This window comes from Gymnogyps californianus, chromosome 3 (genome assembly GCF_018139145.2).
Source record: "Gymnogyps californianus isolate 813 chromosome 3, ASM1813914v2, whole genome shotgun sequence".
Lineage (NCBI taxonomy): Eukaryota > Metazoa > Chordata > Aves > Accipitriformes > Cathartidae > Gymnogyps > Gymnogyps californianus.
In genome coordinates, this window is record NC_059473.1 from 44154452 (window position 1) to 44172119 (window position 17668).

Below are 17668 nucleotides of genomic sequence, written 5' to 3' on the forward strand. Positions count from 1 at the left end.
TGTCTAGCAGCAACTGTCAATTCCTTCCAGGAAGCGAGCATGAACCCATGCATTCAGTAATTTAAGGAGGTCATCACTCCTGTGTTTTGAGGGATCTCAGTTGCTCTCATCTCAGTGTTGCTAAAGAGAAATGAGCCCAAAAGGCTTTTGAGAAGCATTGGTATATACTATTACTCTTGTTTTTCCTTCTTCTCTCTAAACTTTGCATTTCTAATATCTTTGCAGGTGGTTTGTCCAGATTGTAGTGATGATATTGCAGTGAAAAAAGACAATATTCTTGTTCGCTCTTTCAAGGATGGCAAATTGTGAGTAGGAATGTAGAGGCTGATAATTGAATAAAATATATACCAGTCAAGTGAAATGTAGTATGAGATGTGTTGGGTAAAGCATTAATAACATCAGTAAGCTCAGTAAGTTTCTGCCAAGATTTTTCTAATGTTTAGAAAACTGTTAACAGCCTACATTGTGATGAAATTAGTTTTGAACTTTGTCATTATTAATAATGGGATGCATAAATCTATCTGTCTTAGTTTTAATTTCATTGTTACAATGGTGGCAAACAAAGCAGTATTTCGTGACTTCGGCCTGAGACTCTTTCCTGCTCTGGTTGGAACAGTGCACTGCTTTTCAGAGACATGGTCATAAGTTTATTCAGCTACAGAAGGGGGTGGGTGGGGGTATGTGCATGCATGCACGTACACCACACACACACACAGAAATTCTCTTTCTTTTTTTGAGGTAGTAAGGCATATGTTTATCTCAGTCTAGACTACAACTGCATATTATCATGTTCTTTGAAAAGAGTTGTAATACTACTCAAAGTAGGAAAGAAAGTAGAGAAACCTAGAAAAACAGACTGTATGGCATTTGCAATAGAATAAGGAACTTTGTGTTCTTAAACTCATGTTGGTCAGGGAGGGGGGTTGATGAATGACAATAGAATTCTTTTTTTTCTAGGTTTTAGTTTTTATTTTAGAAGTTGCAGCTATTTATTGTGCTTGGTTCAATTTAACAGAATGCTTTTGCAGAAAGGATATTGCAATATTTAACAGTTTCATTGTGGTTTAATTACCTACTAAGTCTAGGCTATCACTTTACCATTTGATAGTTATTCAGGCATCAATGCACTTCACCGGAGAAACACACATAAGCATGTGCGCACACAAGGACATACCTCCCACCCCGCAAAGCTGCAGTTCAGATTTGCTTCCTTGGATATAGCCACAGCAGAAATTAAAAAGTGCTTTGTTCTTTCAATTTGGAAGTCTTTCATTTCATATTGACAATTTATACTAATACTCATTTACGTTTTAAGCAAGGTAGGGTTTTGTTGTTTGTGGGTGAGTAGTTACTTGCTAAATTAACATGAGGTTTTTGTTAAGTAATGTATATTTCGGAGATTCCAGAAACTACCTGTTAGTGGAAGAAGAATGCTTTCTTTAATGTGCAGTGAATGCATATGGATGGTCTAACCAAATTTATGTGGAAGTTTTGTTTTTAATCCACTAATTGACTATTACCATACCAGACCAACACTATAGAACTGTCAAGATATACTTGATGTGATGCTTCTGTATGTTTAGTAAGTGTGTTATAGTCTTAGTGATAGCTCTGTATTATACTGTTAATTTAGCTTTAAAATATTTAATTTTTTTTTTTTTTTAACACTTTCTAAATTATCTAGCGTTTCTGTGCCAAGAAAAGATGTTCGGGAGATTAGTGAAACTTCACCAAAGCCTGACGCTTTGTTAAAACAAGGTAAAAATAACTTTCTATGAGAAAACACGTGTGTGTATTTACTTTGTTACTTAAATTGGACCAAATATATGGTAGATTGGTTCATGTCTTAAAAATGCTAAAATACAGGATCTTTTCCTATAGCATAATATATTGAAGGAGAACACTTCTGAAAACCTAGAGGAACTTCTTTAAAAACAAACAAACAAACAAAGAAAAAACCCAAAAACCCTCGACTCTGCCACACTTGTTTTAAATGTAGACATGCCAAACAAAGGATATAATCATACAGCACACATTGGCTTTATAGATTATTTAGGATTCGGCCTTTTGCATTAGACCTTTATAGAGTTATTCTCACCATAGTACCCCTGATAGTTATAAGTAAGTTGCCTTTATGCACTCTCAAGAAACTGGAATTGTAGATTCATTTGAAAGTTTGTTTGTGTGATCAAACTCTTAGAATTAGCTTGTGCTTATTTATTCCTCCTTCTCCTCCCTGTTCAATATACGTAAACCACAGTGTAAACCTGTTGAAATAGGGGTTCTCTCAGTTAAATTTTCACATATGCGCTAATACAGAAGATCCTTATTTGTGTCTATAGACACTAACATGGTAATAATCCTAATTATAGCTCTGAATAATTTGATGTGCAGAGATCACTAGGCCAGTTTGGCTGGGTAAGACAAATAAGGATGGACAACATGGGGTTGTTGTTGAGGTTCTTTGAATTTGGGGGTGGAATTGTTAATTAGCAGTCTTTCCTTCTCCCCTTCCTCCCCACCTGCCCCACCTCTGACTAATTTTTTTGATTAAAACGTTTGGTCAAACTGATACGTCCTGCAGTGCTAACAAATGCTGGTCCTTTTACAGCTTTTGACCAAGCCCTTGAATTCCGTAAAAACAGAACTGTTCCTGGTAACTGGAAAACAGAATTGAAAGAAGACAGCTCCAGCAGTGAAGCTGAAGAAGAGGAAGAGGATGAAAAAGAAAAAGAGGATAACAGCAGTGAGGAAGAGGCAAGTGGAGTTAGTGAAGGGCATAGATACACAGCTGATAACAATTAGCGAGACTGTAATATTTAAGTAGGTCTTTTTAATGTTTGGGAACATTTAACATGTTAACATAGGCAACATTATTGCCCCTCAGCTTTCAAAATCTTTATTCAACAAAGATCAGTTAATGTGAAAATACAAACTTGAAAATCTAACAAATATCTTTGAGTCACTAAGCAAAAAACACATAGTCAAAACACTGAGTCATTAGGGACTAATGAAAAATAGAATTTAAAACTCCAAGGAAGATCCTGTTTTAGAATCTTTCCCATGCTGATCTTAATACAGTGGTAGAAGGGGTTGCAGTACCTACTAGGGACTGAGCAGGATGAAGAAGGGTAGATATTGGTGTCTGCTGTCACATGTGTATTTTTTTTTCTAAAAGAAAAAAGGTTCCCTTTACTTGTGTGTGTTTCTAAATGGAACTTACATGCTAGGTGTTAAAGGTCTGGTTGTCTTCTAACTGGGAAGATCTGTGTAGCTAAAAAAATACTTAAGTTGTTTCTGATAAAAGGGTATGTGGTGCTTAAATTATTTTTGATAACTTTAAAACAAAGATCTCTTTCTGTTTTCTTTGAAAACATCAGCAATTATGTCTTGCAACTGTATGTGAAGCTAGACTGGCCTTTTCTTTGCACATGCTGTTTCAGTATTGGAAGGCAAAGGCGGGGTTTTCTTACTGATGTAGAACTTTGGGTTTCTTAGGGTGATATTAATTCCTGGGCTATAATGTCAGTCATGGGCCAGATGGGTTTCCAGTTTGTAGTTCACCCTCCCTCCAAATAAACAGTTGTTTGCCCTTCTATAATAATGCAGTGTGTTGTAGTGTGCAGAAGGGTGTAGTTTCCCTCTGTAGTTTGTCTTGCATCTGCTTTATTATGTATGATGACAGTGTTGATTTATTTTCCCCTTTGTGGCCATGGAGTGAGTTCTGTGCATGTTAAAATCATGCTACTGTAAATAGCTGCTCACATAAATGGTGATAAACTTTTCTCCTGGCTATAGAGCTGTTACCCAGTATGTATCCGTGACTTACCACACATTCCAAGACACAGGGAAGTTTGCTACCTTTTACACAGGAGCTCCATCTGAGGAGGCAGCTCTAAGCTGTTACAGACCTGTGTTCTTGACATATTTGAAAAATAAACCAAACTAGGCTGGCATGGCCCTGCTGTTGTCGTCTCCTCCCTTGTGTCTCTGTCACCCTGTCCTCCTTCCCCTTCTACCTTACCCTTTCCTGCCCCCAAATTGCTATGCTAGGCCTACAGCTGCAGGTCCGCTTATAAAGCAGATACTGCAAGTAGTTTGCAATGTTCTTTCCCTGCTTCTAGCTGTAGAAAATGGAGTTTCCTGGTTTTGGAGTGGTGAAAAGTGAGACATTTTGAAACCTTTAGATAATTACCAAGAAATCTGAGTTGTTGTACCTCTCTCTTATCCTGGTCTACTGAAGAATTGCTTCACTACAAGCTCTCTCTCTGGCTACCCTGATGTAAAGAAGCAAAAGAGCTTTCAATTGAGGCATTAGCCCATGCAGTCCTCTTCCACCTTTCTTCTCTCTTGTCCTGGAAGTATGGAGTTCTACCTCATGCTTGGTTTTCTAATTATCTGTTCTTTACTCCCAGCCTCCTGTCCAGAAAGAAATGAAGGCAAGAGGAAAGAAGAAAATTAATGGAAAGAACTTTATTTCACAGCTGGCTGTGAGGCTGGAAGAGGGGCTTTTGAATCTTTTACTTCCTCTATACCTTCTGGTGGTACTCAAAATCTGTATCTGCCCATTATCACTTTTTCTCTCACTAGGATTTGAGAGCTGTTCTCGAATTTGTTATGCAACTACCAGTAATGCAGTAGACTAAAATTCCCGTCAATAGTGCAGTTGTAAAGGAGAAACTGAACTGGTTTGGGTCTTAAATGGTTGTTATGGCCTTTCTCTCAATACATCCTCCTTGGAGATTGTGGCTCTGGCACACCGGAAGATGGTGTTCTATATTTTGTTTATTCATTTCTTTATTTTAAGATTTGTTGGGAGACTGCAAAGATGTGAAGTAAAAACTTTGCCACCTCTCCATGCTCATGAGTTCGTTCTGGCTCTTCTTTAAGCTCACAGGAGACTGTCCAGCTCTGATCAAAAGTTATAAAGCCCAGTTTGCAAGAGGCTATGCTCTGCTTAGTATTTTGAGAAGCAAGCCCAATTCCTTGGGCTCAGCACAATTCCTGAACTTTAGAGCAGGTTCATGTCCAGCCATGGGCATGATGAATGTAGATAGATTTGTACCTATGCAGGTTGACACACAGTCTTTATATAGTGATCGTACCCTCGCTACTTCTAGGTGAAAAATTCACAGTCTTTAGCTACAGTGTTTGTAAATATTTGACCTCGTACCGTTTGTACACCTTCTCTCTTGCTCCTCTTAGTTGCATGTGATGTTGTATGAGCTAGTCTTTCTATGTGCTAGCCATGAAGATCTCATCTCAGGCAAATATTTTGGGATTTACTGTGACATCTCTTGTGATAATCTTTTTTTCTCCAGTATCCAATGTTTCAGTCACCTGCTGAACTAGGAGGTTTCTAAAACAGAGGCAAAATCTTCCCCCCCCCCCTTTTTTTTCCTTTTTCTTCTTCTCCTCTTTCCTCGGTGGTCAATGGCATGTGTGCCTTCTCTCCACCTGCCTTTGAGCAGTTTCTGCAGCCTCCTCTTTTTTTTTTCTTTTTTCTTTTTTTTTTTTTTTTTTTTTTTTTTAGTTTGTGCCTGTAACCTGCTGGCTATGAAGCAGCATCTCTTCTCAAACAGGACCTGTGGGCCTGCTCTTGGGACTTCGTCATCCACCTGCAGATTGTCCTAGTGCTTTCCAGGACATGAAGAATTCTCACTGGTGGCTCTCAGGCCATCCGTGTGGTCCTGGTACCCATGAACCAGAACGAACAAAAAAAAAAAAAAAAAAAAAAAAAGCTCTTACATATGTCACCACAGGCTTCATATATAGATGCTCCTATCCTACATATATATTCACACACACTTCTATAGATGCATAGATGCTCCTATATATATCTATATAGATATATAGATGCTCCTATCTAATATAGATAGGAGTTGACATGCAAATCCTCTCTGCTTGTCTTCTGAGAAGATGAGTTGCCTTTTTTTTCCTTTTTTTCCTTTTTCAAATGGAAGAGACTAGAAAACGGCCTTCCTTTCCTTTACTAAATCTGACGGTAGGTAAAAGAGTTGACAAAGACCCTCTCTTCTATTGCTGGGCTTATAATACTGTGTGAATTTTATGTGTTGCAAAAAGCTTGTTGCTGCTTTTCTGGATTTCATTATCATACATATAAGCCACTTTCTTTTACCTTTGTGACATGGACAGATACATTAGAGACTGCAGAGTGACCTGCTAGCACTATGGTTGTCTAACTTGGAAATAAGAAAAGGTGACAGAGTATGACATGCCTGCTTCAAACCATTATCTAGGAAACCTTGTTGTCTAACTTCTTGATTATTTAACAGATTCAGTAAATGTTTGGAGATTACTAACAGATATTATTATCATAGTATAATATGTACTGATTTTGTAGAGATTCACTTTCTCAGAAAGTGAAAATGCTTTTCAGAGGCATGCAGAGTCTTAAGCTTTCCCCCTTAGCACACTTTCTTAGAAGGCTGGTTTGGTCTCTATTGGGAAAATTAATAAGGAGTATCCACTTGCCATTCTGGCACCTCTGTGGATTATCGCATTTGAGAGTACTCTTCAGGCATTTGGATCTTACAGTGAGAAAGGAGTGGCACTGTTTTACTCAGCCTCTTCATCACCTTTACTTTAGTTCTCCTAATATTTAAAAAGCATACATTCCTTCTTAAAAGCTTTGTTGGGTTTCCTGAAGGTTTAGTTCAATGACACCCACCCCCACCCCCACCCCCATCCCCTAAATGCTCTGTGGGACCATTTTCCTATGGTAAGCGTTCTCTTGTTGGTGAGGAACATGAGAAACCCAAGTAGGTGCTTGTGATCTCTTTGCCATGATCCAGCGTGTCCTGGTGAAAGTCCTTTCCAAGTTCCTGTCATGTGAGATTAAAACAAACTCCAAAACGGTATCGATTCCACTCAAGTCATTTGTTCTCTGTAGTCATATTCAAGTTTTATGATTGCAAGCTGAATCCTTTGCTTGCTAGCAGTGTTTCCTTTGCCACCTTTGCCTGTGAAATGTGAGTGTTCTTAACCAGGCATTTGTCTGTACTATATGCAGGGCTGCAGCATCACCTCATGCCAGTCGGTGAAGAATTGCTAGATACGCCTGATTTCTGATGCCCCCGCCCTGTGAGGATGTATCTAGTATACTGGTTGCAGTTCTCTACCCAGCCTGTCCTCCTTGCTCATTGAAGTAGCCTGCTCTGAGCTCTGCTGGTATACTAGGTATCAGATAGATGCTCATCACGTAATGCCCCTTGCAGAGACTTTCCTCTTGCATTGCCTCTGCAAGACTGCGGAATATTTTCGTTGCATTTCTGTTGATAATTATACCTAAATGACAACTGTTTCAGCATATTGTGAATACTGGTTCTTCATTTTTTTCCCGTTTGCTCTGATATGTCCTCCAAGTGCATTTAATGGAGGAGAGGAAGTATAGAATAAGAAAAAAACCTACTCACTGGCAATAGTTATAGCCTTCCTTGACCTTATTTTCAGCCATCCATCTCTTTATTAAATAGCTTCAGCAGATGTTGTGGGGTTTTTTGTGTTTTGGGTTTTTTTGTTTTTCTGTTGTGTTTGATAATGATACTCTTTGTATTGATTTCTCAGCTGTCTTGCTATAACTTTAAAGACAATACATTTTGTCCCCTTGCTTCAGGGTAGGTGAAGCTTTAATATTTAGTACAAGGAGACTGTTGGAGAATGGAAAAGATAAACATGGAATGAAAATACCCTAAAGAAAAATAATTTCTTTTAAGTTTACTCAATAACTTTTATTAGTTATTTTTGGAAACTTTACAGGTAGTATTAAAAAAAAGTATGCAGAAGATTAATCAACTTATATTTGTCGTATTGTTTTGAAGTAGCTTAGTCATCAGAATTTCTAAGAATTCTGATTATATGAATATCTTATTGCCACTGGTTGTGGCAAGTCGCATTTCCTAAGGAAATTATGAGGTGTTATAAAATAAGCCATAGTGCTTTGTTATGAAACTCCACTGTTTATTAATCTAAGTAAATTTAATACAAAGGTTTATTAGTGCAATGAACTGAACATCCAAAATATCCATTGTTATTTCAGTTCTGGGATTGATCCTGCTCACCATGCGTTCAGCCAGTACCCCATGGCAGTATGCATGCAGTGCCATTGGCTGCAGTTTGCCAGTACTGTGGATTAGAACTCCTAAGAAAGTGCAAGCACCATTTTCTCTCTCACTTCATCCCTGAAAGGGACATAGTGTATCCAGGCATCAAGGAGTCACTTAACTACAGTAGAAATAGACCTGAGATTTCTGATGCAATCTCTTGATCATTAATAGTGGCGTCTCCTAGACTTTCTGCGTAAATGGACAAAATTGAGAATACATCTTGATTTATGATATTGCTTATGATACTTCAATGATCAATCAAAAATCAATTTCAATGTGTCTTTACAGTTATTGTTTTATATGTTTTGAAAAACTTTGTAGTTTATAAAACTAAATTTATGTGGCATAGCACTGAGAGCATGTGTCTCTGTATAGTATCCTGTTGCTGACTACAGTAAAACAAACTTGAACATTTGAACCTAAATTATCACTGCCGTATGTTTCTTAATGAAGGACTGTAGCTCAAAATGGTGATAATTTTCTTGTGTGCATTACTTTAAACAGGAGGAAATAGAGCCGTTTCCCGAAGAACGAGAGAACTTTCTTCAGCAATTATACAAGTTCATGGAAGACAGAGGTAGGCATTTTAATCTTCGACTTGTAGAAGCTGAAGATAGATGTATTGCTTAGCAGTACTTTAAAGAATTGAGTCTGTAAACTAGCAGTGCGTTGCAGTTCAGTTTTGGAAACAGTGAGACTGTATTCATCACTTCTGACTTCCCTGCTATTTAGAAGATAAGTCTGTCACTTGACTCTTCTCTAAAATACAGTCACTTATTCCTGCTTTCAGAAATAAATGGATAGTACCTGATATATCCTAGTATTATTTTCTACTGTGTACTTACAGTGTATATAATCAAACATTTAATATCCTCAATCATATCAATGTATATGCGCAGTTTAGTAACTTTTAAAATACTTAAATAAAATAAAATTTAACCACCCCCCTACTTTTTAGGATCATGGAAAAAAGCATTTACTCTGTGCTAATTTTCTTGTGTGAATCCTGATCACTTTAAATCTTTACCAGGTATTTATACACTGCAAGAAAAGTATCATGTCTGTGGAGGCAGGGGTGAAGGTGTTTGTATTTAAATTAGTATTGTAACTAGTTAAATTAGTATCTTTTTAATTACCTGTGAAGGTATGTTGAGGAACTGTTTACAAGAGATGACAATGTGGTACCTACTGCTAGTACAGTAGCATAGGAAGTTTCAGCTCTTTGAAGCATTGTGGGATTTGTTCCTGGGGAGGTGGTTTTTTTTGATTGTAGTGAAAGGACTACGCTGGTATTTTTAGATGTAATTGTTACAGCGGGTGAAATAAAAGTACGTATAATATAGGTAGCAAGAAAAGTTGCATCATTTGTGCATGTTCAGTAATATATGGAAGATGCATATGTGTGAATTAAATTACATTGCTGAACTACAGGGAAAATGGGTTATTAAGACTTGAGTTTGCTTAGTTTCATGAAGAGAAAGTACCAGATGCGCGAGGTGGTCAGAGGGAGGGGTTTACAATACTGTATTTAATAGTGTAGTAGTGCATATGATGTGGATTTAATCTTATTCTGAAAAAAATACTTCAAAAGACTGTAATACTGTCTTTTTTGACAGGGACTCCTATTAACAAACGACCTGTATTAGGATATAGAAATTTGAACCTCTTCAAATTATTCAGACTTGTACACAAGCTTGGAGGATTTGATAATGTGAGTATTAGTATGATGAGTATTCCAGAGCCATAAAATCTGAGGATGCCATTTATTTTTGTTTAAGTAGTGATAAAGAAGAATCTTACACAGGCGCTTTAGACATATGAAAATTGAATACTACAGCTACGTAAGACACCCTGTAGCTCTGAAAAATGTGCTTTAATAGGAACCAGAAACTAATTATATTCTAAATAAAGTGCACATGTACTCAGTGTGTTTAATTATTGCTGCATAGAATCAGCCAGCATGTGTGTGTTTGTGATATTTCAAGAAATGTTTGTCTGATGAAGTTGCTACCTCAGAAAGTGAAAAGAGTCACTGCTCAAGAAAATCTCAAAGATAAATAATCTAGTTTAAGGTCTGATGTGAGGCACTTAATTCCTATCTATTCTGTGCAGTATATAGAAGAATTTGCTGACTGGGATTAGTGGGATTGGTCTTGGAGCAGTAATTGAAGCATATGGAATTTATGGCCAAGCAGATTCTGTTACTGCTTTGGACTGCTTCCCATAAATTTAGCCTGTCAGTTGAGGAGGTATGTTTGTTCAGTGACATCTTTCTGATATACAAGAGAGGATCTTGTACTTGGGTATTGCAGTACATCTGCTTTACCTTCACAGATGGTTAGAAATGAACATACCACACTGTCACAAAACTTTGACACCAAGGGGCATATTACGGACATAATGAAAGACCAGTAGCCACTGTTATCTGGTGCAGTACTGCCAGGGTTGAGTATTGTTAATGCTTTGAATGACTTTTTTCTTTCCAATTTAATTAAAATTCTAGCTCTGATAGTTAAGAGTTAGTTTAAATATAAAATAAAAATGATGTACTGATTTTTCTGATCTTTGTATTTTCTTTCCTTTGTTTTATTACCACCTGGAGAGGAAAGCCTGCTGTGGCTTTCTGAAATGCAGAAATGCTAAATTGCTCAAAGTAGTTACATTAGACTACAGTTTGCATTACAGTGAAATACTCTGTGTGTGATAAATAGTAATTTTATAGATCAGAGGAAATTACTTATAATTATTTTCCAAAGTTGTAAACTTTGTCGACTTAGTCTTTTTTGTGTCAGTGAATTAATTAAAAAACCATGACTTCATTTTCTTTAACAGATTGAAAGTGGAGCAGTGTGGAAGCAAGTTTATCAAGATCTTGGAATCCCTGTATTGAATTCAGCTGCAGGATATAATGTTAAATGTGCATACAAAAAGTAAGTAATAAAGCTATGAAGTTTGTCCTAAAACAGCAATAGAACAAACTGAAGTGATCCTGTTGTAGTGGTAATATGCTTAAGTCCATAACTTTTTGGTTGTAATACGGTTTTTTAGGCTTTAAACATACCGTTCATGTTTAGCTTCTGCTAGGTAGCATGTTCTTTCTTGAAACAAACTTGCTTATCGCAAGCAATTTTTTTCTTTTAGATATCTCTATGGTTTTGAAGAGTATTGTACATCAGCTAACATTGAATTTCAAATGGCATTGCCAGAGAAAGTGACGAGCAAGGCTTGTAAAGACTGTGAAAAAGAAAAAGAATTGAAGATGCGTGAAGAACCAGAGCAGGATGTAAAAGAAGTAAAAGTGGATAAGGAGGAGCACAAGCAGGAGGAAGTAGCAATAGTACAACAAGAAGAAAAAAAGTTAGCTGAGAATGATATTGAAAGTAAAGAAAATGATAAGCCCTCTGTTCTGGTAAAATATTTTAATGTTCATGTTATATCCTGTTTATAAAGTCAGGTGGTGTGTTGATAACCATGAATTCATGTCAACATTGAAATCTCCATAATGGATTTAAAACAAGACAAAAAGTGTTGTAAACGTAATTCAGAACAACACATTTGAGCCATATTTATCCCTAGGTGCCTGTTTTAGGGGATCATGATGTCAAAATGTCTGACTTGTTAGGAAGCAGCTGCAACGTTCCACTTGCTTGGGGGCCTCCCAGGTCAAATAGAGACTAGTGTGCAGCTTTATCCTGATCTGGGTAATGCATGCCCACAGCTAACTACAGTGCTGATACTTTTATTTTGCATTTAGCCATGCTTTTAAGCCCTCATAAATCTTGCTTTTACTCCTCTGCTCCAGTGAAACCAGTGAAGCTCTACAAAGACCTGGGCCACATGATGTACACAGTGGTCTAATGTAGTTCAGTGGTCCAGAGACAAATGTTTATATCTTTTCAAAATCCAATGTTGACTCAGTGGTTTTAGCAAAGGAAGTCCAGGGTGGTAAGCTGATGTGCTGCGCTGTGCAGGCATAGCAGCTTGTTCTGGAAGCAGTGTAGCTCCTCCAGTCAGTGTGCAACACAACTGTAATGCTTCTGCATGTAAGTGGCAGCCAGCCCTGGTCTGTCTGTTGGTACTAACTCCAGGGTGAATACCAGGTGGGCCAGTACTGATATCTCTGCATCTTAAGTGAAAATATACCCTGTGAATTGTTCATCTTAGGGATTGCTTTGCAGTTCAGGTCTAAGAGCAGCACACCTATATCATTGTGACAAAACTAGCTAGGACACTGGCTGCAACTTCGAAGTCTGTTAAGTTTAGCTTGAGATTGTCGGAAGAAATTACAGAGGTGCTGTAATTTTAGAACAAGCCCTAGACTCTAGATTTTTTTGCTCATATAACTTCAGTGTGTTGTGTCTGCCTTTTCTTAAATCCCTTGTATTTTTATTTCACCTTGTAAGTTAACGAAAGGTTTTATTATCCTAGGGAAACAAAAAAAATTTGCCAGATTCTGTGTATACTCAGCCTGATCAAGAAAAGGACTTAAATGTAATCAAAACTGAAGATGAAACCAAACTAGAAGATAAAGAGGAAGAGAAGATTAAAGAAATGGAAAATCCTACCGTAAATGCAGACACTGAAGAAAAAGAAAAATCAGGGTAAGTTAACGCTGTTTATAATCAGCTAAGGCATCTGATGTGTGTTCATTAAATTTTACTCTTGTAGTTTGAACTTCAAATCACACATCCCTGTTGTGAACTAGACTTGTATCTTCCAGAGACCTGTGTGTTCCTAACTTTGTCATGGTTAGGGCCATTGAAGTTTGTGGATCTAATTTAAAAAAAAAAAACCAAAAACGCAGCTTAAGTTTTCACAGGGTCCAGGCCTAAATATTTATAAGCCGAGTGAGAAAAGAACATATAAAGGATAGGTGACTATTTGATTTGAGACAAAAATATTGCAGCAATTACCGGTAGTATTTGTCTACTTAATTTTGGTACAAGTGTATCACAAACTTGTGGTTTCCAGCTTTTGCTGTTGGACAGTGGTGTGTTTTGGGTAATGTGGGAAAAGATGGAAGTACCTTCCATTGCTCAGTAACAGCTTTGCCATTGAGTAGACATGATACTGGCAGGAGTCTCTTGTGCAGTCCTTCAGACAAGAGTTTTGGAAGTAGGAGATTGAAGTAATAGGGATGCTTAGGGCCATGTAATCAATGGATGTGTGCAGGTGATCTCTCATTTCCTTTATGGAATGGGCAGGTTTTCCTGTTGCAGTGCAAAAATAACCCCCACAAGTGTTTTTCGGCAGCCACGCAAAAAACCAGGAAGTTTAAAACAGAATATAGTCCTCACTAATCACCAGTGTGTTAACAATTTATATTCTTGCAATTAGGACCCACCCCCCAGTATGATTTCAAGTGATAAGAACATAAAAATGGCCATTACAGGTCAGATCGAAGGTCTCTTTTAATACAGTATCTTGTCTTCAACAAAAAACAATAACAGATGCTTAAGGGAGAAGCTATTACAAGAGGGAAAGCAGATAATGACACCTCCTTATACTTTCACAGCAATCTGTATATCAGGGATGGGTTTTTTTGTGCTTAATACCAGCTGTTTCCTGACCACTAATCCCTTGTTAATTCCAGCAATCTTTGCTATTTAGTAGATCAGCTGTCTTAATCTTCTGTCTAAATGTCATTAACTCTTAATGCTTTTTCTGGCCCATTAAGAGTTGTGGCAGAATGGCGTAGTTCAGTATATTGATTTGTGATTCATTGGTAATAGTTCTTTTTTATTTTATTAAGGGTTTTAATTTCCATATAACAGATTCTGGAGGGACCCTTCTGTAAAATGTTTTTGTCTTCCTAAATATTTTCAGTGAGACGATGCTGGCAATTTCTGTAACTCAGAAGTGCGGAATACAGAAAAATCAAGTTTACCTGAACTCAGTCAGAAGAACCTTTTCTCTGTGCATGTGATTTCATTTGTATCCTATGTGAATTTTTCTTTTTTAAAAGACCAGTTGCTGCAATTTGTTACATTTGCCATTTTTAAGGTGAACTAGATGAGTTGTACTGTAACAGGTTTGCTAGATTTTCAGAATTATTAAAGACTGATTTTGCAATGCTGCTTCAAAATATATAACTAAATAGATGGAAAACTTTGCACTGCTTAGAGAATAGCCGTTTTTAAGGTTCCCTAAATTGTATATTTGTATGTGTGTATGTTTGTGACATTACTTTGTGTTTATTTGTATACTTGGAAAGTACAGTGGCTTAATACTTACCATGCTGCTATAGTAAATGGTACATAAAATTATAAGCTGCATTTGCTTTTCAGTAATCCTTTATTGTTGTTGTTTGGGTTTTTTTTTTATCCTGATTCATGTCCATTTTGGTTATTTATGACATTAAAAAATGTTATGAGTTTTTTTTATTTATGAAAGCAACAAAAAGCTGTAGAAAATGCTATTTCCTCTTAATTTTCTCCACTTCATCTGGTTGTAATTGAGTTCTTTTCTCTCTGCTTCTCTTTACTCATCCAGTAAAAACTCTTGAACTAGTATTTTGCTATTGTGATTCATGAAAGATTGAAGATTGTAATGAATTGCTTAGAATAGAAAGCGTAGCTCTAAAAATAAATGTAGGTGGTGATGTGGTCATTGCTGGGGATATGTTTCAAAGGATAATTTAAACTTAGAAAAACAAAACATTTGTAGCAGTTAATAGTCTGTAAGTATTTATAAGCAGTAGTACTGTAGTAGTGCTGTTAGCGTGATTACTTTTTCTTTCTTCCCTCAGGGATTGATAGGAAGTAAAAAATGCACTTGTATCAGCTTTAAAGAGTTTTCAAGAATGTCACTGTCACCCTAAATGCTAAACAATGTTTTTTAGTGTTTATACCATAAAGGCATAAAGGGGTTTTGTGAGCCTGGTATGCTGGTGGGGACGTTGTACTACACGTTGTACTCCCCCTATCCCCAGCTTTATGGGTTAGAAGTGGCAAAGGTTATACAGAGGGGGAGATGCTGTGGTTTGAGTTCTTTGTTGAAGTGAAACACAAAATGAAAAATGCATTTTTGTAGGTGGAAAACTAATCACACACACAAAAAATAACCAAAAGGTAATCAAAATAGATCACTGTGGACTGAATTTTTGTCAGTGTATTTAAAATGTATTCCTGGAACTTTTTTTAAGCTATGGACCATCTATCTTTCACAGTCCTAACCAAATAGCCAAACAAATGAAATCTAATATTATATAAAGCAAACCTGTAGAGTTTGCTATTTGAATTTATGTCTGTAGGACTTCAGGCATCTTCATGTAGCTTATTTGTATATAGACACAAGGAACCAAGAGGACAGAAAAACTTATGGGTTTCTTCTTGCTGAATTTCTGTTGCGTGGACTAGATCTAATTCCCAGCTTCCAGATCTCAGGAAGTGCTACTGGAAGCCAGGATTGTTTATTTTCCACAGGTTTTGTTTCTCTCTGCAATCCCATGTGTCTCAACCCTTTGAGATTTGCTACCACTTGAATCCTATGGTCCCTTCTGCACAGACTTTAACAATATGGTGAAGAGGAAGAAAGGCTGAATGTGGTTCTCTTCCTGTCTTCCCCACCATGCCTGTATCTTGCCTGCTTGTGTATCTGTGAACACTGAGAATACAGATTCAAAGGCAACTTGCCCCTTATTGTATACATGCTTTTCTTGTTTTTTTCTGTGGCTAGTGGAAGATGCATGTGCTAGGTACGGTTTTGTGCAACTTCTAGTCATAAAAACAGTAAAAAATGGCCAGTAACTTTTTATTTCTCATTGGTCTGTTCCAGAGAGATCTTTACAAAAATGACTTTGTAAACCCGTCCTTTTCCCTAATGTACAAAAAAGTATTCATTCTTAGTCAATGAATAAACAAGAAAGTTTAAAATCCTCCTTATTTTGAAGTTCCTGCTAACTTCATGTTGCGGAAGTAATGGTCTTCAAATGTAGCATTGCACAGTTGGTGCAATTTTCCTTTGTAGCATCTAACATTAACTGTTGTAACTATTCAAAGACTTGAGTCAAAGCCAACAAATTGAGAAAGGAGGGGCTTTTCTACACAATGAACAGTGTAGACACTTGAACATGTTCCCAAGGGACTGAGGCCAGGAGCCTAGCGGAGTTTTTAAAAGGTGTGGGGTTTTTAATATAAGTTAATAAAATAAAAAGTAAGTCCTTAAAAATTTCATAGTAGATACAGTTTGTGAACTGAAGTGTAGGTCGATTGCTAGTTAACCAATATTAGTAAGAAAATTTTTTCCCAGATGATTAATTCAACTTCAGGGTGGTTTTGTTGGTTTGTTTTTTGTTTTGTTTTGTTTTTTTTTTTAAACACTTTGCTCTAAAGCACCTGGGGCAGGCCACTGTCAGGAACTATATACGGAACTGAAAGATTAAATGCTCGGAATCCGGATAATGATTTTTGCCTTCCAATAAAAATTTGCATCAGACTAGTATATTGGTAGTACTTGAATTTTTGAGGTGACCAGGCAAAATTCTTTGAAGTAATCCCAGTTACAGTACAGAAAGATTGCAAGAGGTTTTGTTCTTGTGTTTTCCTTCGTTTGGCTGAGGTGCTGCCTTAACCCTAACACCAGGAGGGGCTGCCATCTCTGGATCCTTACCCTGCCCTTTCTCACCAGGCTGTCATTTTCAGTACTCACAAATAGTTCTTACTTGGTCTTATGAAACTTCTTGGATTTTTTTTTTCTTCTTCTTGAAAACTGCGTGCTTTTTTATTTCCTCCAAGGAATGCGTGAACAAATGTTCTTAAAGAATACTTCACAAACCTAAACACTTCTGGTTGTCTCATACTGCCGGTTTAGGTCTTCATGGTATGGTTTTCTGGGAATTGGTACTGTCATATTTCGACAGTATCAAAAGGAGAAAATGCTAAACCGCTTTGGCTAATAATCTTGAATGGAGTTAAACCATTCATTCACATGCAAGGGAAAAATCTTAATCTTAGAGCTGTTCTATACATAGTTACATGCAGTAATAGCATTTCCCCTCCTATAAGCAGTAGGAGGGAGCTAGGAGTAATAAAAGCAGTAGTTGAGAACTAGGTTAAGATGGGCATTGTTTCACGTGAAGGGTTTTACTAGGGTTTATTACCCTTGTAGGCTAGGGTGACTACCTGCTGTGCCTGTGCTGGTAATGGCTTCTGTATGTACAAGTGTTAAATTTTCTGGAAACACTTGATGGGGATTTTCTGAAAGCAATTTACAACGGGATTATGTAATAGTCAGAAGCTCCATTTCACATATGGGAGATAACAGATTGTTAGAGGCAATGTTTTCTTCAGTTCCTTATCTGTTAAAATGACATATCAAAGCTTTATGGTGGTGAATCTAAAATGGTAGCAGGAAGGTTAAAATGTTTTGGAGTGAAGGAGTTTTGATACAGAAGGCATATTTTCTAGCTTCTGGATTAGTGTTGAGAACTATATATTGAGCTAAGCTTTCTCCAGTCTGATTTAGGTTTATATGGAATTGATTAGCTTGGGAGAAGTGAGAGAAATGTGTCGTGTTCATTTCACAGTTGGTGTGAACATCTG

At 37.0% G+C, this 17668-nt stretch overlaps 1 protein-coding gene across 1 annotated transcript in view; it reads left to right on the forward strand.

The window, feature by feature from the left end:
- The window catches only part of ARID4B (AT-rich interaction domain 4B), a 90993-nt gene that overhangs the window by 48533 nt on the left and 24792 nt on the right, over positions 1 to 17668 (forward strand). The window contains exons 9-16 of the mRNA XM_050893220.1: positions 226 to 305; positions 1685 to 1758; positions 2612 to 2757; positions 8631 to 8703; positions 9743 to 9837; positions 10959 to 11056; positions 11268 to 11535; positions 12555 to 12727. Of these exons, the coding sequence (XP_050749177.1) occupies positions 226 to 305; positions 1685 to 1758; positions 2612 to 2757; positions 8631 to 8703; positions 9743 to 9837; positions 10959 to 11056; positions 11268 to 11535; positions 12555 to 12727 (1007 nt within the window). The remainder of the gene's footprint in view (positions 1 to 225; positions 306 to 1684; positions 1759 to 2611; positions 2758 to 8630; positions 8704 to 9742; positions 9838 to 10958; positions 11057 to 11267; positions 11536 to 12554; positions 12728 to 17668) is intronic.